Source organism: Chrysemys picta, chromosome 2 (assembly GCF_011386835.1).
Source record: "Chrysemys picta bellii isolate R12L10 chromosome 2, ASM1138683v2, whole genome shotgun sequence".
In the NCBI taxonomy this organism is placed as follows: domain Eukaryota; kingdom Metazoa; phylum Chordata; order Testudines; family Emydidae; genus Chrysemys; species Chrysemys picta.
This window is the reverse complement of record NC_088792.1, coordinates 162,866,967-162,892,092: the sequence shown is the minus strand read 5'-3', so window position 1 is coordinate 162,892,092 and position 25,126 is coordinate 162,866,967. Positions and strand designations below refer to the sequence as shown.

At 42.5% G+C, this 25,126-nt stretch overlaps 2 protein-coding genes across 12 annotated transcripts in view; one reads left to right on the top strand and one right to left on the bottom strand.

Moving 5' to 3' along the window:
- Positions 1-1,370: 1,370 nt before the first annotated feature.
- Positions 1,371-14,705, bottom strand: LETM2 (leucine zipper and EF-hand containing transmembrane protein 2). 5 transcript variants are annotated; one of them, XM_065584660.1, is made up of 12 exons: positions 13,987-14,568; positions 13,818-13,879; positions 13,614-13,688; positions 12,180-12,639; positions 11,404-11,547; positions 9,181-9,318; positions 8,107-8,310; positions 6,820-6,939; positions 5,671-5,781; positions 4,336-4,422; positions 3,407-3,481; positions 1,371-2,932 (listed from the first exon to the last, which is right to left on the bottom strand). In XM_065584660.1, exons 3-12 carry the CDS (start codon positions 13,658-13,660, stop codon positions 2,882-2,884), a joined length of 1,437 nt encoding a protein of 478 aa, XP_065440732.1. In that variant the 5' UTR covers positions 13,661-13,688; positions 13,818-13,879; positions 13,987-14,568; the 3' UTR covers positions 1,371-2,881. The 5 variants fall into 5 exon arrangements, with proteins under 5 accessions (XP_065440732.1, XP_005286604.1, XP_065440731.1 ...); XM_005286547.4 differs by lacking the exon at positions 13,818-13,879 and having other exon boundaries at positions 14,565-14,705; XM_065584659.1 differs by lacking the exon at positions 13,818-13,879 and having other exon boundaries at positions 12,180-12,650; positions 14,565-14,617.
- Positions 14,706-14,993: 288 nt separating this feature from the next.
- NSD3 (nuclear receptor binding SET domain protein 3) overlaps positions 14,994-25,126 on the top strand; it is a 72,331-nt gene continuing 62,198 nt past the window's right edge. For 2 of the 7 annotated variants that reach the window (XR_006172226.2, XM_024108544.3), the window contains exon 1: positions 20,970-21,171. The gene's annotated coding sequence lies outside the window, so the exon portion shown is untranslated. Of the gene's footprint in view, positions 15,167-16,117; positions 16,258-20,837; positions 21,172-21,302; positions 21,324-25,126 lie in introns of those variants that run through there. The other 5 variants (XM_065584652.1, XM_005286538.4, XM_005286543.5 and 2 more) reach the window with 5 other exon arrangements.

The window sequence follows — 25,126 nt, the reverse complement described above, 5'->3', positions numbered from 1 at the left end:
CCAAACTCTTGTTTTAGGGTTGAAGAGGGATGGTCTATTAAAGATTTAAAATAAAACAAAGACTTCTAAGAGGAGGACATTCCCATTTAATTAATTAGGAAATTAATTAGTACAGTGCTCAGTTTGGTTAGATTGCAGGGATAGTTTCCAGCCTGGAGACTGCAGAAACATTGATCATGATTGTTTTGTGCAACTCATGTATGGCCTAATTACTACATGGCCCCTTTCAGCATCACGCTGGAAGGCACATGTTCCTTGATAATAGTGATGTAAGCTATTGATTGTGGGCGAGGGGGGTTTCAGGTAGCATAGCAGAGCTGGAAGAAATTATCAATAGTAATATAATTGCTCTGTGTATTGACTACCAGCAGATGGAGTTCAGCTCACTGAAATTATATTAGCATTAGCTACATTACTCATCTCACTGTGTTTACTATTGGGCTGCTGCTACTGTGTAATACCATTTGCGAGCAGATCTAAGATCTGTAACTTAGGTGACATTACCAAAGGTTTGCTTGAGTTCAGCCAATCTCCTCTCCCCACCCCCGATAAATACCGGTTATATCCTCCAACAACAGGGAGCAATCATGCAAGTCGATTATCCCCATGTTCTCTGATCTGTGAAAAGTAGCTTCTCCAAGAAAATTGCGTTCCACCAAAACCACCATTATATGCTATGTTCAGTGCCTAGAGTGCATTGCTGTGCACAGGAGACTCAGCATTAACTTACTAGAGCAGGGTCTCCCCCATGTCTTGGCAGATCATCCATCAGATGCCATCATTCCAATGCCTGTCCCCACGACAGCACAACCCCCCACTTGCCTTGCTGCTTATTTAGGGAACCAGCCATTGAGTGGCATGGAGTTGTTTACCTTATTGATTCCTCCTCTCCCCCCCCCCCCCCCCCTTGTAACCATGGTTTTGTCAGGCTTGCTGGTGTGTTTGGAACAGAGCTTCTTCCTGTTGTACCACAAGTCTGAATTTGAGAAAGTTGGAAAGAGAACATTAGATCCAATTATCACATTCTGCCCCCACTACAGAAATCACCTGCCCTCTTTCACTGCTATGTACACTGACTTCAGGATGACCAACACCATTTAGTGACTTGAGCCCACCTATACCTTGGGAGTGATAAGGGGAAGAAAGGAGAAACAGCCAATGGTTTAGTTTTTGTGGAGGGAACTTTTTTGCAGATGTAGTGTGGGGTGTCTCCAGTTCAAATGATCGTTGCCAGTTCTCATTATCAAAGACACAAGCAATCCGCAAGGTGAACAAGCAAGCAGCTAATGGTTCCTCTGCCCTTGTCTAACAAAGTGCAATGACCACCATCAGCCAGATATCCTTACTAAAATAACCAAAGGAGAGGTTGATGCTGGAGCAGCGGGGCATTTATTGGAATTACACTGGTCTTCTGTTACCACTAGCAAGACACCACAGCTGTTCATCTTCATACCACACTTGCATTAGCAAAGCAAAGATTTGTATCACCCAGGTACATGGGGTTTACTAACCAAGAATACAGTACAATTGTAATATGGCCCCTGCCCCCCCGAGTTGGTTCGGCTTTACAAAAAAGACCCTGGCGTAATGAACTGTACCATGCTGATAATGCCTAACTGAGCTGATTGGTGCTTTAGCCAGGTGATGGTTCTAATGATTCAGGCTGACTCACACAAGGAGTCACATTCCACTCAGCATCCTCGTCCTTTTAAGTTTACAGTAATCAGAAATATCCAGGTTCAATATATCCATAAAATAAGCAAATTTCAAACATTTATAGGTACAGGAGGCCAAAATTAAATCATTAAAAACCCCACACTTTTCGATCTCTTCCTATACAATCTACCAGGAAGATAGTTACCACTGAAATATACAAAGAATTGTTTTAAAAAAAGTATTGCACCAGTACTCGTTATTGGGTAGTTTTAAGAATCAGATGATTAGATTTTAAAAGACAAGTCTAATCTCAGACTTGATTTTAAAACAACTAAACAATTTAATTTGAAAGCTCAGGTCATTGCCATTCTGCACATTCCCTAGCAAGATATTGCCATGTAAAAGGCATGTTTGCAAATTGGTGTGAGAATGGTGTTTGGGACCCTGGCAGACTCCATGCTGCTGCCAACTGTGGGCAGAAAGTAGGTACAGCATGCAATGGAGGATGCCCTCTTTAAACAAAGAAAACAGAGCATCAAAACCTCTCTCAACTGTTATTCTTTCAATCTCCCCACTGAAGATACAAGAGGAAAGGCCTGCAGTCTCTTCCAGCACATTGTTTATTCTCCTCAGTGAAAACCTGACAGCAACTGATATTAGTTTAATTGTAACTGCAAGATGAGCCATTCTGATCACAAGATATTAGCTAACAAATGGAGATTACCATGATAATCAAGGGCTTGTGGTCTATACAAATTGCTTCAGCAGTCAAGCCAAGCCCTGCCTGCATGGCAAAGCTCCTGCACAGGGTTCCACAGTGTGGATGAGGGATATTTTTACTGAAGCACCAAACCCAGCCCATGTCTGCTCTCCAGCCCTTCATAAAAATAAAATGCTGCCTTACTAAAGAGCACAAATCCTAACTGTAGGACACATAGCCATGGGATAAGTTACAGCTTAGAGCATTTTAATAGACGTATTTACATATTTACAATATAACTTAATTTATAGAGGGTATTTTAAATGGGATGTGTCCTTTATATGGCCTCGCTGCTAATAAAACAATCTGGAATTGATTGAGGCCCCCTGGGGACAGCTGAAAGCCTTGGTGTGGGAGGGAGCCTGCCAACAGACTGCTCACCCAGTCGTTGGGTGAGACGAGGTACAGAGGAATGGAGTCTTCCTCTGTTGGTGCCCTTGATCCATGGTCCTTGCTGGCACAGGGCTAGACTCCATTGGCACTGGCCTTGCTGCTCTGAGATGCCTGCATTTTGGTCTGGGGTAAGAGAAAATTATAGGCTTAAAAACAAAACAAAAAACAACAACAAACCAATAGCAGTCCAAACGTGTTCATTAAAACATTCAATAAAGACTAAGATTTTCAAAGCAGTTTAGGGTGTTGAGATACATCTTCCATTAAATGAACCCACATCCATTAGTAATTATTGATGTGGGAAAAGAGTGGTTTTGGCAGACAGTTTGTGTTTACCTATTAAAACACCATGTGTTTGAAACAAGACCAGCAGATTTCTCCAGTTAGGCTAAAGAACATTATTTTTCCTTTAATGAAAAAACTCAGACCAAAATTAACAAACTTGGGTGCCTAAAGTTAGGTTCCTAATCCCATATTCAGACAGCTAGATAGAAGTCAAGGGTGCATGGATGAGCAAGGAAGAGGGCAAGCTTAGTCTAGAACTTCCTTAGTTAAACAAACCCACAAAACCTGGCCTAAGTCTGCCTCAGAGCTCACCTCTCCTGGAGGAGGCTTGACAGATACTCCAGGGACTGGTAACTTCTCCGATGGCTGTGATATAAATTCTTCTCCCTTCAAGAGAAAAATATAAAAGATGTTTTAACAATCACAGAATCATATCAGAGCATGGAAAAGGTCTACTTGGGCCCCAGATAGGCCACTTCCCTGCGATGCACTTTTTAATGTTAGATGCTGGGGATTCCATTTCTTCACTTGGGAGACTATTCCACAGCCAATATCTATTAGGAAATCTTTCTAGTTTTTAAACTTAAGCTTTCCCTTTCTGAACGTCAGTTATTACTGCTATTTGAGCCTTTGTATCACACTAAGCCACTCATTGCAACTTTGGTGATCAGACCTTCCTGAACTGGCTTGCCTGGCTGCATGCAGAGTTTCACATGCTAATCTGCCCCCAACTCCTCCAATTCTTGTGGTTAACACCCTCAGGAAACGTCTCCTGGGGAGGAGCTTATAATGTGATTCAGAATTTAACCATCCTCTCACAGGTGAAATGTGAGCAGAAATAGCAGCACGTGACTGTCTAGTTTACAGAAAAAGAGTTTGAATAACTAAGGATCTCACAAGTGCTCTCCTGCCGGAAGTTGGTGGTGATTTTGTTTTGAACAGTCAGTGTTTCCAGCACTTGTGCAAGAAGTGATGCCACTGCAGCTTCCTCTGCCTTTTCAACATCCTCTCCTTCCTTGGCAAAAGAAGCACTGCTGTTGAAACAGTGTGACAGACAGAAAAACTTGCCTATCCCAAGAGTTTCTATTCCAGTGCACTAATTCAGAGCTACTAGCTAAGGATGCCAAACTAAAAGGCCACCTGCTTCCATACTTTGCTAAGGTATGTTCACACTCATACTTCCCAAACCTGCAGCATTTCATATAAATCTGATGACTCTTTACAAATGAGTATTTTCTAACCTTTCTTCCTTGCACAATGGGTGCAGAATCCATTAAGGTTTCTTTAGGTTTAAGAACTGGTGTTTCTGCAGCGTCACTAACCCGAACCTAAGGAAAAAAAATAAACAGGTCAAAATTGCTGTTCATATTTTATGCAGACTATGAAGAGACTCCAGGCAAGTAAGTACCTGGGCAAAAAATTAGTTATTTAGCATCATGTGTCTTCCATTGTTCAGGTTCAATCTCAATCCAGGTCTGCTTTTCAAGAACAATTAGAACATTAATAAAAAAAATGCAAGCGAAAAAAAGAACTCACCTACGCATTTGACACATCTGTCTGGGTAGAAATCTGTCCAATTTGCATAATGGATATACGCTTCACACGATTATTTATACTGCAGGAGCACCTAAAGCATGCCAGGAGCTGTACTGATATAGGAAGACTAAGTCCCTGGATAGATTTTCAGTGATACTAAGTATTCCTCAACTCCACCTGAAGTCAACTGAAGCAGAGAGTGCTCAGCACCTTTGCAAATCAGGACCCTAGTCAGTTATTTAGACACTTCAAATACACCATGCAGGTATTTTCACCTCAAAGATCAAAACTCATGTTTGGCAGTTTGCAAGTTATATTCAATCCCAAATCAAGTCTATGAATGTAACATGCCATTGGAGGAAGTACTGGACTACTAAAAACAGCTAGACTGCTGCTGTGCTGAGACCACTGCCTATCAGGCTGACCAATATTGTCTCATTGTTTCCCTATGCCCTGCCCATCAGCCTCTCTGCATTCATCGGTTGTCTCCTCTAATACTTACCTTGTCATCTCTTTGCGGCAGGACTTTTATTTTTGTTCTGGGTTTATAGAGCACCTAACAGAATGGGGTCTGGGTCCGTGACTGGGGCTTGTACGTGCTATTCGTACATGCATTTTCTAAAGTGACGGTGCAATTACTATTGTTTCTAGTATCTAAGCTGCTCCCCCAAGTCTTTCATTTGGGAGGGGAGCCCTAAAAACATTAGATGTTTTACCACAATCAGAGTTTGTTCATCTGTTAGTAAACTAGTCAGCATGCTGGAAGCTAAGACCGCCATAAAAATTCAGATACATGGTCTCTACAAAAGGCAGCTGGGAAACGTCCCATTTGGCTTGAGGACACCAAACTGGCACCAACTAGTCATCATGGTGAGCCCGCTGGTTTAGATGGGTGTCTAGTAGACTGTATGGCAAGACATGCGCTGTGTGTGACTGAGGCGTGGTGAGTAACTGAATCCTTCATTTGTGATCCTCATGAAATATCTTGTTTTGTTCAATGGGATCATGTCCTCAGGCTAACTGCTATTCAGCCCACTCACCTCATTCTGCGACAACGGAATCGGTTTCGGCTTCATGTCTATCAAGTACAAGGCGCGAGAAAGCAGCAGCAGAGAAGGAGGAACATTCTCCTTTAGATGTAGATCTAGCCACTGTAGAATAGGGGGAGAGGAGGGAAAAGAGGGTTACTTAGAATTGGTTCAGAAATCAACTGTTTAAACACCAATTCACGGAGGAGAATTCTCTAGCATTGTAGAGCACCTTTCATCCTGAAGGACTCTAGAGCATATGACAGATTAAGCTAATAGAGGTTCAAGTCACCTACCTCTAGAGGTGAAAGGCAACAGCTATTTACGAGCTCACAGTAGCAATAAACAGTTTCAAAGGGCAGTGAAGACTCCTGCATCCAGCTGAAGCTGGAGAGAAAGTCTAGAAAGGTAGACTAGTTACTTACATAGAAGTTGACTGCAAGACTGGTGTTAACATCCCTACTTTTGAAAGACTGCCATAGGAAAATTAAGCGTTCAAGCTTCTACTTTACATTTTATCCAAAATACAGCACCTGCAGCAACGGTGGCCCTGACCCCAAGTAGAATAAGGCCTCAATACGGAGTCCCAGGGATGGGAGGAGGAGAGTGCCACATGTAAATAGCTGCCACCAATACTGGCAATTTTAAAATCAAGATCAGATATTTTTCTAAGAGATCTGCTCTAGGAATTATTTTGGGGACAGTCTCTGGCCTGTGTTTTGTAGGAGGTCAGATCACAAATGGTCCCTGCTCACCTTGAAATCTGTGAATCCCTATACAGACAAGTTACAATGTCTCATTATCTGCCCCATTCCAGCACTGCCCTCTTTTAAATAGGCAAGGCCTTTGCTGCTCAGGTGGTTTAAGTAATCCCCTGGGTTCAGGTGTCCTGTTCCTGACAGGTATTTGCACTTGGCGCTCATCAGCCACCATCTTTTTCAACTGGGCCTTAGCCATAAGTGGTATGTTTTGTGTTTTACAGTTCAGTTATGCAAATGAGGATCAATAACAAAGCAGTGGCATGAATCTTCAGGGCAAGGCCAACCATCTGTCAAAACCAGTTTATTTGAAGACTGAACATCTGACATGGTCCCCTTAAGTAAAATATAAACTCTGGCTGCAATGTTCCAAGTCTTTAGAAGCAGGCAAGGCCCTACTTGCCTGATTGAGTTGTTCTTTCAGCTGTTCCTCTGTGAGACCCAGTGATCGCATTCCTCTGGCCCTGCATGCACTCTGCAGTTCGGATACACTTAGCCCATTAACACCTTCCTTAGCAATCATCTGAAAGGAAAAGGAACATTCACATCCAGGCCTCCAGAAGCCCAAACCCTAGTTTATTATTTAATTATATGGAATTATGCCTCTCTCTTAGAACTGGAAGGGACCCCGAAAGGTCATCAAGTCCAGCCCCCTGCCTTCGCTAGCAGGACCAAGTACTGATTTTGCCCCAGATCCCTCTAAGTGGCCGCCTCAAAGATTGAACTCACAACCCTGGGTTTAGCAGGCCAATGCTCAAACCACTGAGCCATCAAAGAGATGCCTGCTTGCATTGGAGGGGAGTAGAGAATAAACAAAGGAAAACCTACTGATTCCAAAACTGGGATTCAGCAGACATCCCGTGTCTGACTGCCTAGCTGCATGCCGAACACAGCTAAAGGCGAGGGATAACCTTGGGCCTGATCCTCCAAACACTTACACATAAGTAACTGCACTCTTGTGTGTGGCCCTACTGAACTGTAATGCAACCACTCCCAGGGTAAAGTAACTCACATGCATAAGGATTTTCAGGATTGGGCCTTTATTTGTAAAAATGGACCTATCGTTACATATGCTTAAGTCAAAGGGAGCCAGGAGTCACTTAGAAATTATGCTGTGACATAACTAATTAACAAAAAGCCTCCAGATCCTTCATTCGAGTCTCATGGTAGTGCCAGATTTCTTCATTTCTCATGCTCCCAAGCTCGGACAGCAACAGGAATGAGTTTGGCATCAGTGCACTCTGAATTCAGATTGCTAGTTACGGAATAGAAACTTTGGGCCATTTCTATAGAACTAAGTATGATAAAATTGAAGTAGTATAAGAGATGGGGCTCTGCAATCATTCATTGCTACAGGCTACTGAGATCCTAGGAGACCACCTTCTTAATTCTTAACAGCAAGAGAGTCTCCTCTGAGATGTACTCATTGGTAGAGCTGATAGAAGGCACTGGAGGGCTGAACTGCCAACACTCTACTTCCTTAGAGTCTCTCATGGGATAATCCTCCTCTTACAAATAGTAAAATCACCCCTCTCCCTGTTCATGTGGGCACCAGCATACCTAGAATATCAGATAGGCAAACTGCAGCTCAGAGAGAGGAAGTGACTTGCAGAATCAGAACTAGAACCCAGGTCTCCTGTATTAACCATCAGATCACATTGCATCTGTGCTATTTGTTTTAGTCTCTTACTTCATCATCTGCTTTTATAGACCTGAGCTGCATCAAAAGCTGGAAGCGGAGTAGGTTATTGGTGCCAATGGGCTGTAGTTCGAGCAGTTTGCAGAGGGCTACCAGCTGTGGCCGTTCTAAGTGTTCAAGAGTCAGCTCATCCTCGAAGAGCTTGGAGAAGCTCACGATCTCCTGGGTGCTGGGCTGGTGGCCAGCATGACGAACCTGTGCAACAAAGCCAAGGCATCAGATAGGAATGTACCTCAAAAGCCACTGGCAGAGCCAGAAACATCCTGAATCCAGTCCTCACTCTAACACTCCCCCCCAAATCATTTCACTTTAGCGCTTTTTGCTGATGGCCACTAAACTGCTATTGTTCAAACCTAGGGTCTGAAATTAGAAGACTATTTCTAATGTGCTCTGAGAATGGCCACTTGAAGAACTTCACTATGTAAAGAGTTTTTCTGCTGGTTAAAATTAGAATTAAGATAAAACAGTAACTTATCTGGACACAGGTTCCCCAAGGCAGTGGGGGACACAGGTTCACAAGGCTTCCCCAAGGCAGTGGCCACGAAAGGGCAATCAGCTTACCAATATCCCTCAGCATTTATGCATGCCTGGTAGCAAGGCTCTGCCAGCTTTCAAGTTTCAACAGTGAGCACAACAGCTGCATCTTTCTTACAGATAGATGGACAGGAACAACTTTCTTTCTCCATTTACCATTTGTTTTAAAACAAACAGACCATCGCCACCCACTGAAACTTGCAATCAAGGAATTGCAGCTTCTCTAATCCTGGGCTTGTCAGATAAGTTTGCCAGTGCAGTTACAGTTCACAGAATGGTTTAACAGCAATATTGTGATTGTTTCTGTACAGGTTACAAAACATTTCACACATACAGGAAGGTGGGTGAGAATATAATCGGTTAATCTAGTTTGCAAGCTTGTTTTGCAGATTTGTGTCATACAAATCCCATACTTCCTTATCTCCTGGCACAAGACCATTCAAAGTTGTATCTACCCACTGTGCCGCCCTGCTACACAGGACTGCAGATACCTTTCCTAGCCCCTCCAGCTTATTTTACTATTTGCTGTACCTGTTGCACATAGGAAGAGAACTGCTTGGTGGCCTCTCCCATATTTGCTTTATTCCTTTTGGCCATCTCGGTAATAGTCTCCTGCAGGAATTTTGCAAGCTCTAACGTGGCGCTTAGTTTCTTTTTCTGTTTTTCTTCCTTAATTTAGGAAACAAAAAGTAATTAGAGGCTCAGATTGAACTCCAGGAAAGAGAAGGTTGGGATAAATTTCCTTCCTTTTGTTACCGCAGGCCTTTGGTTAATTACCCTGCACCTCTCAAAACCTAATTTACTTTTCATCATTGCCGCTGACTACTCTTGGCACTTTGGCGTGGATAACTAAAGTACATGCATCAATTTCAATCCCGCTTACTAGACAGATGCTGTAAATACAAGTTTTTTTACTGAATATTCTTCATAGAAATATAAGTTCTGTTATATTGTGCGTGAAAACAAGAGTAAGCCTAGATTTTGAGCTAGGATGACCTGATGAGAAACCTCCAAGAATCCTATGGTTAATATTAATAAGCTCAGTTATAACAAAGATTGTGTCATTGTTACTGTAACTTTCTTTTGCATCCAAACAGTGCTTTAAATCCACATGGTTTGAGGTCAGAAGAGTGTATTTACTAGGCCATTAAAGTATCTCTAATATTGGCTTGATCATAATTGTAGAAAGCACACCGCACTGGACCACATGGACAGGGGACAATTCGCACGTAAACCAGTAGTGCTGAAATTTCAGCAAAACCTGGTAACGTGAACCCCATTCTGCCAGTCACTCTGCCTCACTAATTGCTAGGAAAATGATTTTGATACAGAGAAACCAAACATGGATCAGTGAAGAGAGAAAAAAAACAAAAACAGGTGATATATATAGGTTTGCATCCCTCTTTTAAAGTCTGCTTTGTTCTGGTTGGAGCCACTAAGTATAAAGAGTGAACAAGGTCACTCTGCATGCCATGTACTGACTGATCAATAGGAGAGCAATCGTCAGACTCTGCTGTAGCTCTGCAGGTGTGAATCCACTTTGAGTAAGAGCGTTTGACCCAGTTGCACAGAGAGGCAAGGCTGAACTGATTTACATTTGTGGGTGCTAATCAACAGTTGCCCATGTGGTAACAAAGACGTTTTGATTAGTTAGTATCAGACACTACAGCAAGAAATGTGACCCAGATTTCAGATATTATCAGCTGCAAAAGAAGTGAGCTAGTAGTGGGCAGAGAATACCCCAGTTGTATGATATTGACGAGGGCTGGGAAGTTGATAGGGCTAATGTGCCATGCAGAACTAGCCTTTATGGTTTCAAGTGGTTTTGGTTGAAGAGTAAAGGACAAATTTCTGCCTTTGGAAGTATGGGAAATCCCCATGAAAGTCAATGGAAACTGTCCACACATGTGATACTAGCATTTTGGCCCAAGTTAATCTCCTTTCTTAAGGCTCTATCAACATTTTGGTTAAGTGAAAACCTAACAGTATTTAACTTCTGCCTTCACACTCTCAGCATGTTTGATCTACTGGCTCTACCTTTGAGTGATAAGGGGCACCTGATTAAAATGATCCTATGCAGACCCTTCATTTTCTGTGGCTATCTAACCAAACATAGTTAAGGTTTCTATTTCAGGGTTGATCATTTAGTCTGAAACATTACTCTGAACTGGAAGGGGGGGGAGAACCCTCCAAACTATTAAGGACAGAAGAAAGAGAAATTGGGAGAGGAGACAGGAAAGAGAGATAAAGACACCCCACTCTGAGCACAATACTTGTTAAACCCTTCAGTTCTCTTGTACTACTCCTGTCTTCAATCAGTTATCAAATAACCTAGCTGCAGACCCCTTCTATCTATTCACTTACCTGACCCTAATCATTATAATATCTGAGTGCCTCACAATCATTCATGGATTTTATCCTCACAGTATGATCCCCTTTAAAAAAAAAAGAAAAAGAAAAAACAGAGACAGGGTAGATTAAGTGACTTGGACAAGGTCATAGAAGAAGTCTGAGCAAGGAACTGAACCCAGGTCTCATGAATGCTCTATCCACTAATTAGACCAATCTTCCTACACCTGCTTAGCCTCACTACTCCATGATGAGTACTGAAGAACAATTCATCGTGGCATGCTGTTTAGTCAGCTTCTAGCAGTATGGCTCAGGCTAGTTGATATCCCAATATACTTCTAGAGTTACCATCCACAATCCTAGTTAATGGAGTCTGAATTATTGAAGCAGTCTGCATTCTCAAACCTTTTTTGATTCCGTCTCAAAAGTTGAGGGCAACATTTCAGGAAAGAGTTTCAGAAATACAGGTAACAGGAACTCCATGAAGGGCACAATGATGAACACCAAGAAGGGAACCAGCCGGAAGAGATCAGCACACGTCCTCAGTAGCTGCAGAAAGGCATAGAAGGAGTTATTTTTCATTTGACAGGCACAAAAGAAAACCTATTGGGCCCAATTACTGAAGGCTTTCTACAGGCGATCTTAGTGCAAGTATTACCATTCATTTAGATAACCCAGATGATTATCAGCATGGTATCTAAATTTAGGACTTATCACATGGCCTCTGTATCAAAGGAATTAATAGTGCTTTTAAGACTGCATTTGTGTACTTTGAACAACTACTGTGGCCACTTTTAAAGTGCCACAGCACCCCCTTGTCCAAAGTCTTGCAGAAATTGATGGGCCACAGAGATTGAATGTGCCTCTCATTTCAGAGAAGTCCACCCCAGGATGGGGATGAGGGTCCTTGGCAGAACCCAGGGGGCCTGTGTTGCCACTGCTTGTGTTATACTAGCTATGGAAAATGCACAGAGGATTTTAGTCTCCTGGGCTGTTGAGCTATTACCCTTTTACAAGCATTACATTCACATGAAAGGTTTAAACAGGTGTCCATATTTGACCTCTATTCAAAGAAAGTTTGGAAACCGAACCGACCGGTTTCTTTGGTTACCTTATGATTTTCAAGGCATCATCTTAGCAAATTAGCGCCAATGTGTCTGTGCAAGGTAATTCATACTCACCCTTCGCCTCTCTCTTCTAGTGAGAACCTGACCATGTAGCAGCCTCCATACCATCCTGGCAGCGACCTTTGTGTCAATCCAAAGCAAGTGGAATCCATTGTAATAATGTTTCAGTTCATCTACAATTCTTTGGCGTAAAGACTTTTTCCCCACACCACTCTCTGTGCTTTGGTCTGACAAAGTTTTAGTATGCTCAGTGTCCTGGTTTATTGTTCTTTGGTGCAGCTCAGATTTATCTTGGAGTTCTTGATGCCAGTAAGCAGAGGTGTGCAGTGTTCGCACTGCTTTAGTTCGTAGGTGAGATAGTCCAGGGGCCAGCTGTGTGCAGTACAGTAACTGCTGGTTTTCAGAGTCTTTCATGTAAATTCGGTTTAAATGAGAATCCACTAGTTGGACAAATGCAACTGATGAGGAATATGGAGAACAGCTGGAGTGCACAAGATGATGAGGGCCTCTGAAACTGAAGATAAGCTTGTTGGTTTTGAAGAGAAGCTAGTTACTTTAAGCATGTAATTCTCTGCTGTAGTTAATTACCAAAGTTAACCATTTCATTTGAATTTATGTTCTTAGCTTCAAATTCATCACACAGAATCTTCTTAAAGACTTGCTCAGTTTGTGGGAGCAGATTTTAGCCGGGGGATGAAACACTTAAAGTTTTTGCATTATTTTAGCTGATGAGCTGTCCTCTCGAAGGAGCAACTCAGTATTTCAGCCCATTTCTTATAAGCCACCATTCTACTAATGGTTATGACAGAAGAATTTTACCCAATCACAGCCCAAGGGAAAAAAAACCACAAAACCCTTATCCCCATCACACCACCACAGCTAGGCTACTTCCTGGAATGGTCCTCATACTCTCTTATTTTATCTATAGCCCCAGTGGGATGCCCCTGGTATCACAAAGAGGCACAGCATGTTAAAAACACCGGGGAAGGAGGTTTTACATTATGATTTTTAATCTTATCTTGTATAACAGGAATAAGACTTTTCACATTAGTATGTACTATGACAACTACCAGAGCCTTTCTAATCAAATCCCTCCATTTCATTCTGACATTTAACCAGCCACAAAAATCAATTCCGTACTTGGAATATAAAGAGACTGAACTCTCTCTCAAACTAAGATTAAACATTTGGTTTCACCTCATATAGCCTCATTTACAACAGCAAGCCTGTTTTGAACTAAAAGTTAATTGCTGCATACGCGTCTTACCATGCCTATAAAACAAAGCATCAGTCACCTGAAGAAATTAACTATCACTATGGCAACAGTTTTATCAGGCCCTTATTAGACAAAGGCTTTATTGGGATGTTTTACACAGAAGTGGCTACCATTTGAATATACTTCAGAGAACTAAAGATGCAAAAGTACTAGAACAAAACAAGAATCTTAACCAGTAAAATAAAATTTAAAAATAAGCCTTTGTTTCTTACCTTGACCTGGCTATTGCGAGGACTATGTTACAGCTGTAGAAAGCCATGTTGCCTTGGAATTATCTGTTGTATGTTCTGATACAAAAGAGCAGATGAACAACAATATTTACATGGAAAGAGTTTGAGTGAATCTAAAGTTAAACTATTAGAGCAGTGCTAAGACTGATGACAATTGCCTTCTATTCATGGTAGATATACCCATACCTTCCCACTACTCCAAAGATGTGGGAAAAGATATCAGTACTTTCTGTAATCTTCAGCTGGCTCTGGACAAGACATAGCAGATCAGACTTTTCACTGAATTAAACAGACTACTTCCATTCTATGCTGTCACCATAGCAAGGTGCAGTGTGAAAGTGTAATCTGACAGCACCTCACTAACATGCACACTGCTGGACAGCTCACTCACTGCTTTCCCAGAAGTACAGGAGTGGTGAGGGAGCTTCCCCTGGCAAAGGCATAGCGGAGCAGGCATTCAGCACAGCAAACTTCAAAACCCTTTAGCTCTACATTTTGTACCTTTCCCGGGAGGATCCCAAAGCTCAAGTATGATTCCCACCTTACACACTAAGAAGTGACTGGTCTAAACGGCCTCATTGACAGAACTAGGGAAAAGAACCCAGGAGTCCTGCTTCTGCTTCCCATCCCTTTGCTCTATTCCCCCCGGATCGGCTCCCCCCACGGCTGGGAGCTGAACCCAGGAGTCCGGCCCCTCCTGTTTTGTAGCCCCCCTCCCCGCGGACTGGCCCGGCTGGCACCCCTGGCAGGCGCAGCGAGGGGCCCCGGCCTGCGGGACCCCAGTGGCGGGAGGGGGCCCCTGAGGGGGGGAGGGGGCCTAGCCCTATGACGGGCTCGGAGGTGACCGCAGGGAGCTAGGGCCGAAGGGCTGGCGAGAGGACGGTCTAGGGGAGCCGTGGGCCGAGGCCCCCCGTGGCTACCAGGCCCACTCACCTCCTTCTCAGGGCTCCGCTCCGCCCCCCGCTCCAGCTCCCTCAGTCCGCCCAGGCCCTTCCCATCACCCCCCGCGGCCGGAAGCAGACGGACGCTCTACTCCCTCGCTCGATGGCTCCGTTCCCCAGCCGGACTCCGCCCCTTCGGAGGTAGCCAACGCTAGCGCAGGAGTCAGGAGGGGGCCGGTCGTGAGCCAACCAATGGGCGCGTACAGCTCGGAGTGGGGGCGGGGCCTGACCGGATGTGCCCTCCCCTTCCTCCGAACTGTACCCCCCTCCCCATTGACCCTGGGCCTGCTGCTGGTGGGCTCCAGGCTCTGCCTTTTCCTTGGGGATGCTGTGTGATGTCAGGATGACGCCACTGCTTGTTACCGTGGAGACAGGTGTGACATCACTCACAGGGCTATGACAGAGGCTAGGTTTTGGTTACACTTCTTCAAGCTGCAGGGGCCCTAGGGCCCCCCGAGATCTCTGGCTCTGACAGGTGCTGGAGCCCATTGCACTGTGCTCCTTCCCTGCTCTCTGCCCCTGACTGCTGGGGAGAGGCCTCGGCTGCCACAGCCCCACTGGACTGCAGAGAATTCATTCCCAGGGGTGTGGCTGGTGAGTCTCGCCCATGTACTCATGGTCCAAGTGATCGCCCTCTTGGGGGTCGGGAAGGGATTTTCCCCCGGGTCAGATTGGCAGAGACAATGGGGGTTTTTCCTCTGCAGCATGGGGCCCATCTCACACGGTGGTTTGAACTAGAGTAAAAGGTGGATTCTCTGTAACTTGAAGTCTTTAAATCAAGATTCAAGGACTTCAGTATCTCAGCCAGAGGTTAGGGGTCTAATACAGGAGTGGGTGGGTGACATCCTGTGGCCTTCAATGTGCAAAGGTCAGACTTAGATGATCACAATGGTCCCTTCTTGCCTCAAAATCTATGAGTCTATGCCTGTCTTGAACCCTGCTGGACCACCTACTCACTGCTGCCCCTCTCCTTGCTGTCTGCTCTACAGGGCCCTCTGCTATACCAGTCTGTTTCCCCTTACCCTCTCCCCCTACCCGCCCCCATTCCATTCCCTGACCCTTTGCATGTCCCTATGCCACAAAATGAGCACAAAAGTCCCCAGCTTTCTTATGATCTAGAAACACAAACTACCTCACCCCCAAATCCTACACATTTGCAAAAGCCCTTAAGAAATGTGCCTAGGCACACTCTCCCACCTCTCAAGATTAGTATGAGCAAGTTCCCATTTATATATGCTCATGAAAACTCCACAGGCTGCATGTAATAGTCATGGTTAGAGTAGCCTAGGAAGTTTCCATCAAAACAAAATTTCTGTGAAAAACAGGAAAAAAATATTGAACTTTTGTTTTCTGCTCAACTTTGTTATTTATTATTACTGTTATTATTTTTGACCATTATGTTTTCAAAGTGCCTTACAAACATTAACTCATTCATTCAGGAGCTTCCTCTTAAAAAGTATCTCCCTCTGTTGAACAAGCATTAAAACAGAGGAACTTCTGTGTGTGCATCTCTTTACCTATTGTTATGTTGACTTATTTATATAGTGGCAAGTGTGTGAGAGATGAGCTTTACAGACATGTATGAAGACAAAGTCCTGGGAGGAAGTGATTTTTCTGTACTATGCTGGCTGTTGCTGGATCCTACAAAGTCTTGGCTTAAAGTTTTCAAAATCATTGCTTTAAAGGTGAGAAAAAGCATGTCAAGCAAATTAATGCTGACATTTAAAATGTTTAATTCAGCTAAATGTTAAATTCCGTACAAAATGTTTTTCATTTCTATGACCTGGTCCATGTGCAGGATTTTCAGAGGTGAAAAGGTAATGGGGACCAATGATTTATTTTTTAGTGTTTAACAAAACACCAAAAGCATCATACAGTTTTCTTTAATTTTATACAGCAATGTGTTGCCTATATTTGAAGGATCTATGTTTAAATTATTGCACTTGATATCTACATATAGCACATTATAAATTATATGAAGGGAGGGTGTGAGAAGAAAAAATATACATTAAAAATAGACGTTCTTTTAGGTTTTATCCCCCAAAATAAGTTTGTGTGGTGTCAGAAATCAAAGGAATCTCAAGACAAATTTTAAGGACTCCCCAAATTCTATAAATCAAGGAGGTATTTGGAGAGAATCTCCTCCTTAGCAGATGACAGAATTAGGAAGGTTACTCTTAATCTATTCTGCATTTATAAGGATGATGTAGTAAATATTAGAACATAATCTGAAATGCAAACTGCTATTAATCCACTAAACAAATTTACCAGCTAGTGTCCAAACAAATGGTTTAAAAAATAGAAGGTAAGAAGAAAGTACCTTAGTTTAGCCACTAGAGGTCTCTTTATGTCTGTGTTTATTCTCTCAACTGGTAAAGACATGCCTGCGAAGGCCAGTTCTCCAGACATTTTAGATTAAAAAATATTGATTCATGTCTTACTCCTCTCCCCACAAAAATTCTTGAAGCATTATGTTGGTATAGGCCTTTTAATACTAAAGCTTTACATTAAAACCTTCTGTAGTAGAACAAATCTTGATGGAATAAAGAAGGAAGTGACTAAGCATTCTTCCTGTCTCACATAGAGGAAGGTGTTTTTGCTGGAAGAGATATTCTGCTGAATTAATGTACAATACTTATTGTACAAAGTACAACAACAATATGATACTGAGACTGACTGAGCAGCCAAACATAAATAATCCTGCACTCTGAAGTGATCAAATAGGTGTCCCTTGTTCGCTACACCATCAGAATAGTGGATTTTAATCTGCTATACTAGCTCTGAAGGTTCAGAGAAGTGAAAACACCCATCATGCCTTTCATTGCACAGGGTTTTCAGTATGGAGTTGTGGGTGGATATGTGCATGAATTCCTTCATGCTTTCACTACTCCTATCTAAGGACAAAGTCTGTCCTCAGACATGCATGTGTAGCTGAAATCAGTGGAAATTGGTCTTAAAAAGCTGAGAGCCTGAACCAAAGCCCATTTAAATCAATGTGAATTTTCCATTTACTTAATGGGACTTCAGATCAGGCCCTGAGAGCAGAAATTTGCTCTGCTCTGTATGTTAAGATGCAGATATTGTTAGTTACAATTATCAGGTCATTTAAAAAATCTAAATACAGCCTTTGGATTGCAGGAGCACTTCTGTCCCAACAAACCCAGCAATATGGCTTTGCTTGCTTGGTCACCCAGCCGGTGGTCTGTAATTTTTAGGTCCTTGCAGTTCTTCAGGGATTGACTGGAAAGGAAAGCCCCTTTCAGTCCAGTATATGGAGCCACCACAAGAATAGAAAAGAATCAGCAATGCTAAGTAAGACTCTTACATTTGGATTGGTTGTGCCCATTTAAGGACTGACTAGTCCACAAACGTTCTGAGTTTCCAACCTGTTGTTCAGAGTCCCCATAGCACTGAAAGATTCACAGCCTTGGCTGTGTCACTCCTTCCTGTAAAAACTAAAAGGTAACAAGAATCCTATGTGGGACGGACTGTTATTTGCTATAAATTTGTCCAGTGACTAGCACAGTGGCGCATCAAGCTTTATGCCTCTAGGCAATACTGTACAAATATTAAATAATCCTTACAATCCACTATACTTCTATGAAGAATAAAGATGTGATGCTACAGCACCTTCATCAGTGGAGTTCAAGTATGTTACAACATTAAGTCTCACAGTTCCCCCGTGAGTTAGGCCTATATTATCTGCATTTTATAGAGAGGCAAAGTGATTTGCTCAAGAACCAATAGAAAGTCACTGGCAGAGAGAGTTACAGAAACTGGGAATCCTATCTGCTAGTCACCTGTTCTAACCACCAGACAATACTGCCTCACAACACAAACTACTCAATAGACAATCTTGCCTATGGAGAAAAACAGGTACATTTCTGTAAGTATGCTTACCTGGTCTGGATTTCAGTCCCTTGCTCTGTAAGCATTTTCCTGAACAACAAATGGTGTTAAAGGCCTTTGCTGGATTAATGCAAGCATATCAACAACAATAAGAAAACACTGTATTAGGAGATAGAGGAAAACAAGATTTCCTGTAAGTGTGCTGGTTAGTTGCCTAAAAAGCACTTAGTACTAAATTATATATAAAAAAAAGAGTAAATTCTCATCCTTTTCACTGACTAATTCAGCTGTGAGTCCATCAACCTAGTGCTGCAGAATTTACAGAAGGGAAGGGGAGGAAGGAAGTCTTTTCTAGGTCAACTCCATTTTTGATGGCTGATTGTATTAGGTAGGAGGAGAATCATTTGTAAACGTGCCTTATTACTGTGTATTTTTTTCCAAAAGCCTAGACTTGAGAACTGTCTCATTTTTGTGGGCTGGAGCCTGCAGCCTTTGGGCAATAGGAAATGCAGTCAATTTTGAGACCATTACTCAGCCTTTGTTCAGTGACTCGTAAAACCCACATCACTTCAGTTTCCTCTTTCATGTTAGATCATGTGTCTCTTTTTCCAGTTCATTCATCTTGCTTCACTGTCTGATTTTTCTGGTAACAGGCATTGCATTACCTTTCCATCTTGTATCTTTCTCATTCTCTCAGATGGTTTTCTTGCTTTCCATGCCCCCCCTCCTTTTTTTTTTTTTTTTTTTTGCCTGTGAGGTGAAATTTAAATTTGTTGGTTGCAGGATAGAGATTTATTAAGAGTGGATCAGTTTTGTATTTTCTTTGAACAGGAGTCAGTTTGGATTTGTGGAGGAGGGGAATTAATTGCAAACATTTTAATGCATATATTTTCAGCCAAAATGAGACTGGAAACTACTGCATATGACAGCATTCTCGCTCTCTATTCATTTAACCTAGATGCCAAACCTCAGCAGCTAAAACTAGATTCCGAGGGAGAGACCCTGTAATCGCTCCAGCAGAATTTTCTTTTTCCCAGGCCTTATGCAATACATCAGTAATTAAATGCATCCAGCACATCTCAGCCAATGCTACTCTGATTGCATAACAAACATGCAAATAAATTGCACAGCTTGGCCAATCTGAGCACCTAACAGTTGCCCTCCTCCCCACTCCAATAGAGTTGCATGTTCAAGATTGGCAACAAAATGCATCAGTACCTATCAGTGTGTGCATGTGTGTGTGCCCTATACATTTCATTTAAACCTTTTGCATTAAAAATAGCATTCTATTCAGTACCTAGCAGTGGGTGCTATCTTAAATATATAACCAGCATACATTTCCACTGCTTATTAAATACAAGACAGAGCTGGACCATTAGTACCCACCATCTCCTCTGCCCATTGTAGCTTGTGTAGTTTCAGGTCTGATACATTGTATTTAAATCTTTTTGTATTAAAATGCAGCCAACACATCTTCTTGGACATCCGTCTAATTAGCTATTTATACTGCACTGAAAACAATAGTATCAGAGCACCTCATGTTCCCAGACCTATGAATTAAATGTGAATTCCTTCAATTTGCAAAGTATTTAATTCCAATTGGATTAAATGTGTTAGCATATCTCACTGTTTGCATGTCATGAGACCATGTGCATTTCATTTAAATCATCTTTATATCTGAGGCATTTCTATAATGCCCATTACTGTAGCATGGAAATACTCCTGTAGAATCATGCTTTGATGCACAGATTAACCACGCATCCGCCAGCTCCGTGTCTCTGTGTTGTCAGACCTTGAGTATTGCATCTACAATCATTTAATCAAATATGTATTCAGCACCTTGCAGTGTTTGCATGCTCCAAGATCCAGTGAATTCCACTTAAATCCCTGTATCTAACATATAGGGCATTTAGAACCCTATTAATAGGTCTTCAGTGAAAACCATAGGCATCCAATATATCTCAAGATTTGTATGTTCCGAAGACACAGAAAGATTTAAATGCAATGCCTGGTTAGGCATTTTAAGAGTATGCACACATCGTGGTATTAAAAATGCTGGTTAAACATGTCCAGCATCCTCTGTGCATGTTTCCCGGCCTTGTGCAGTGTATCTAAAGCTTAGTGCATTACAATTGCATCCAAATCCCTCTGAGACCGTGTATGGTCGTAGGCTTTGTGCAGTATATCTAGATCCCTGACTCCGGCATGCCTGGCCTTCCACCCCCCTTGCATTAAACGTGCCCCAGCCGCGGCTCCCTCGAGGCCCGCGACCGTTCAGGACTACAGTCCCCAGCATGCTTCGCGCCTGGCGCAGAGCCGGCAGCCAATGAGGGCGCGTCTCTTTTGGCGGTGGCTGCCGCGGCCTGTGGAGCCGAGTTTTGTGTGCGTGGGGAGGAGGGGGAGGGAGCGGGAGAGTGAGCGGGGCCGGCCCGAGACCGGGACACAGAGAGACCCAGCGCCCCCCTCCCCCGCCGCCAGCGGCCGCCCTCGCCGCCCCCCCCCCTAGCGCCTCTCTCTGGTCTCCCCGCGGCGCTGCGGCTCCCCCACTGCCCGGGGCACGGGCGGCTCCTGGAGCGGAGCCCGTGGAACTGGGACCCGGTGGCGCGGAAATCGAGGCCGGGGATCCAGCGCGGCCTGCTGCGGGGTCCTGTTTCTCCCCCCGCTCCGAGCCCGGCCCGGCTCCTGCTCTTTGTGTCTCTGCTGGGCTCGGTCGGACACGGCGGGGGGAGTTAGAATGGAACAGACTGACGGTGAGCGGGGGCGGGGGGCTGTGGGGCAGCGACGGGCTGCGGGGGGATGAGGGGTGGGGGTTAGGAAAGTATGGGGGTGAGGGGGTGGGGTTTAGGGGACATGGGATGGGGGTGCCAGGGTCTAGGGGACTAGTGGTACAGAGGGCTGGAAGGTAAGGTGGACTGGGGTAGTATTTCTACATGGTGAATAATGGGTTGGGGGATCTGGGACGTGTGTGAGAAGCGCCGGGGTTGGGGTTATTGCATGGGGTTTCGGGTGGTTCTTGAGTATGGGAAATGGGAATGATGAATGAGTCTTTAGAGACATACGCTGATTTGTAGTGGGGAAGGGGCTGGTGTTTTTTGGGGGGGAGGTATGGGAAATGGTGAGAGGGAACCTATTGTTTCTCTGTAGAATATGTCTGTATTCCATGCATTAGGACTGGAAGCTGGTTATTGCAGTGATATTCTCTTCTTGTTGGAGAGGGAGGTTGTCTTTATGTTGTGTTGGTGGGAAGTAGGGGCAATAAAGAGAGACATATGGAGATAATTTGATGTTTTGGTGGTGGTAGAGATAGAGGAGGTCCGCTTGGATTTAAAGGGGCAGAGGCAGCCATGTTTGCTGCTAGACACTGCAGTGTAAATAAATTCCCCCTCCAAAACCTGCTTTGGATCCCCTTCCTGGTGGCTCAGCCCCCCCATTCCTGGCTTTATACTCTCTTCCTTATCTTCTCTTCTTATCTCTCTGAAATCTACCCTAGCCAGCAAAGTGGGGAAAGCGACATTTTCCTTCCCTCCTCCTCCCGATTGCAAACAGGACATGCCGGGGGACTGCGGTGCAGAAATTAACCCTTTTCAACTCAAATCTGCAGAGAGATTATACTGCCTGACATTTCTTCTAATGTTCTAGAAGAATTAAAAACAGAAATATGTGGAAAGTTGCATTTATTTTATAAACCGCAGATGTAACTGAAATATCTTTTGCAGTTTCTTGAAATAAACAAGGAAATTGCATTGGCCATTTTATTTGATCTAGGGTTGTTGGTAGAAGGCATTGTGGAATGCATTTAAAGGTATTTGATACTGTATCCATTGACTACATTTTAAATCTAGCAAATAGGGAGTATTTTTTTTGCTGTAAATGTGAAAAATGTGGATTGCAGGAGTGTGTTCTTAGACAAATAACTAGGCCTCCCCTTTTTTATCCACTTAAAATGTAGATACTTGCTTTTATGTATAGCAGACAAATCATTAGGTTATCCAGATTTGAGCCCAGGGATCAAATGAGTGTGAAGCAGGCATGTTTTGTATTTGTAATCTTATCAAAGCACCAAATATGAGTAAAGAGACTTTAGGTCACTGTGCTGTAATTAGGGGCTCTATCACAGTAATCTTAATTTAAGTAATCTTATTTTTATCCTTTTAAAAAAATTGTAGGTTGAACCACATACTTGCCAATTTAGTTTAGACAGCAAGAGATCTTTACAAGGAGTTTTCAGGTACTGCACATTAGTAAATAGCTAGCCATTTTATGTAGGATTTATGGATATCTTTTAAAGTAACACATTACAGCGTACCTCTTCTCATTCTGTAACTGGCTGTGGATTCAGTGTAACATCAATCTCTTTTCTGGTGTTTTTCTCAACGCGTTTGACTGTTGCAGTTTTAGGATCTTAAATTATGTCGGTTAGAATTTTATTATTGTTAGATTTTGAGTGAATAATTCCAGGGGACTAAAACTCTCACACCTTGCATGTTGGACCAAACAATGACATAGTAAGTGATATAACTTCCTAGTCATTGTTTACATCTTCAAATGGCTCATAATGCAGATGTGCAATAAATGTTTCAATAATTAAATGTGGGTGTCTTTTGGACCGCTTCAAAAGGTGATATTGGCTCCAAAGGAGAACAGACACCGAATGAAAATATGGACTGAGAGGAGGGGTTGTGCATCTAAATGACAAGGTGCTTTTCATTAATATAATATGGAATAATTTTGCACTCCTTTGTATGTTGAGTTACTTTTGAGCTCTGCTGCAGTGTGTGCTTTTAAAGTTCAAAGCAGTACTTTGTATAGTTTGTATGCATTAATATTATCCAAGCATTGCCAACTCTTGCAGACTTACTGTGAGTCATATGATATCTGGTGTTTTATTAAAGCCCTAGCTCCTGGATTCATGTGATTATGTAAAAATCCCACTTTAAAAAAAATCAAAGCCAAGAATTTTGCTCTTGTGGTTTCAGAGAAAAGCTTGAAAACGTGACCTAATGGACCCCTAAAGTCTCCAAAACTAGAGAGCAAATAAAGAGCATTCCAAATTTATTTTTTTAAACTAATCTCTTGATTTTTAAATCACTATCTTGATTTGTGGTGCCTCGCTCATGAGTTTTGAATGCTTGAGATTTTCAATATTGTTATCCTAGAGATTATTTTCTGTAACAGTGGGAAACATCTTCCCCCTCGACAAAACAAAAAAAACAAACCTCAGCAGCCCATGAAAAGGTGCACAGGGAGGAAAATCAAACTCACTAGGTATGTTAAAAGGATGAAAAGGAATCAAGTCACTAAGGCCCCATCCTACATCAGCTCCTTTCTATCAGAGACCCTTGCATTTGTGCATAGTTCCACTGCAGTCTGTGGGAGTCCTCACAGGAACAGAGGTCTGCTAGTGTATCCCAGTGCAGGATTGAAGACTGTTTTATCATTTCATTTATCAAGTGCATCTTTGTTCTGTTTTTATTACTTCGTTTACAATGACTAGTTTTGCTGTGAGCCAAAATGACTTGTTTTATATTATTTTAAAAGGATGTTTTATTATGTACACTAGCTTTATTCTTCCTTTCAAAATGTTAAAATTGCATTGAAAATTTGTTTGAAGTTAAATGAATTATTTTTTAGATAAAATTCAGTACATACATATGGTATTGATGCTTCTGTGAAAACTGTCAGTGTTTTTCTGACATGAAAATTGTAGACTATAGAGGTATGTCAGGAACTAGTTGAAAAAAATTGTCTGTTGGAATTTAGTATTGTTTTATGGAGTTGAGGCTATCTGCAGTTCAGATACAAACACCATAATTAATTTTTGTTACTGGATTCAGTATTCATTTTTAAAACACTCAGCTTTATGTTGTCCTGTTCTGGACATCCTAGCAGACTTTGTATAAAAATTAATGATTATTTACATAAATTATTACACTGGCCAGTTACTGTGGAATTGTTTTACGTTCATACCGGTGTGGCACACCTAAGAGTCTCTTCACACCTATAAAAAGTGCCTGCAGTATAAATACAAAATCTGCTCTGCAATGGTCAGAAGTTTCTTTGAAGTTCAAGGATTATTGCATTAATTTCCTATTCACGATACCAAAGTAGTTAGTTGTACATAGTTACTGTTGTTTGGATGCTTTAAGATTTCTCTGTGTTGCAACAAATTGGCAAAATAGCCTGCCACAGCAATGCAATCTCTTTGTTTATAAAACACATACAACAAACAAACAAGAGTTGAAATTGGCAGCTTCATGGGTTAAGCTTTTTGATATGACCAGGACTGCATAAATAAAGTGTTGTCATATGTAAGGAAAAAACAGATTGCTCCATGTTTTAGAAACAAATATGCACAAAAGATAAAAGTAAGTAATGAAGTCTTTGTGCATAACTTGAAAGCTTTTTCAGGGTTTAGAAAATAAACAGAACCTTGAATCTCTGTGGGTTAGTGAAAACAACAAGGAGTCCTGTGGCACCTTAAAGACTAACAGATTTATTTGGGCATAAGCTTTTGTGGGTAAAAAAACTCACTTCTTCAGATGTGGGTTAGTGCTGCAACTCCTGCTTGTGTTAATGGGGCCTGCTTAGCTAATGTGCTACCATTATTTTGAGGCTATATCCCAGAACTTTGGTTTTCCAGGCAATTGCTATAATTGGAAAGTCCAGCCCAGCCTTGCCAAGCAGTGGCTGGCTCTGTTCACTAAA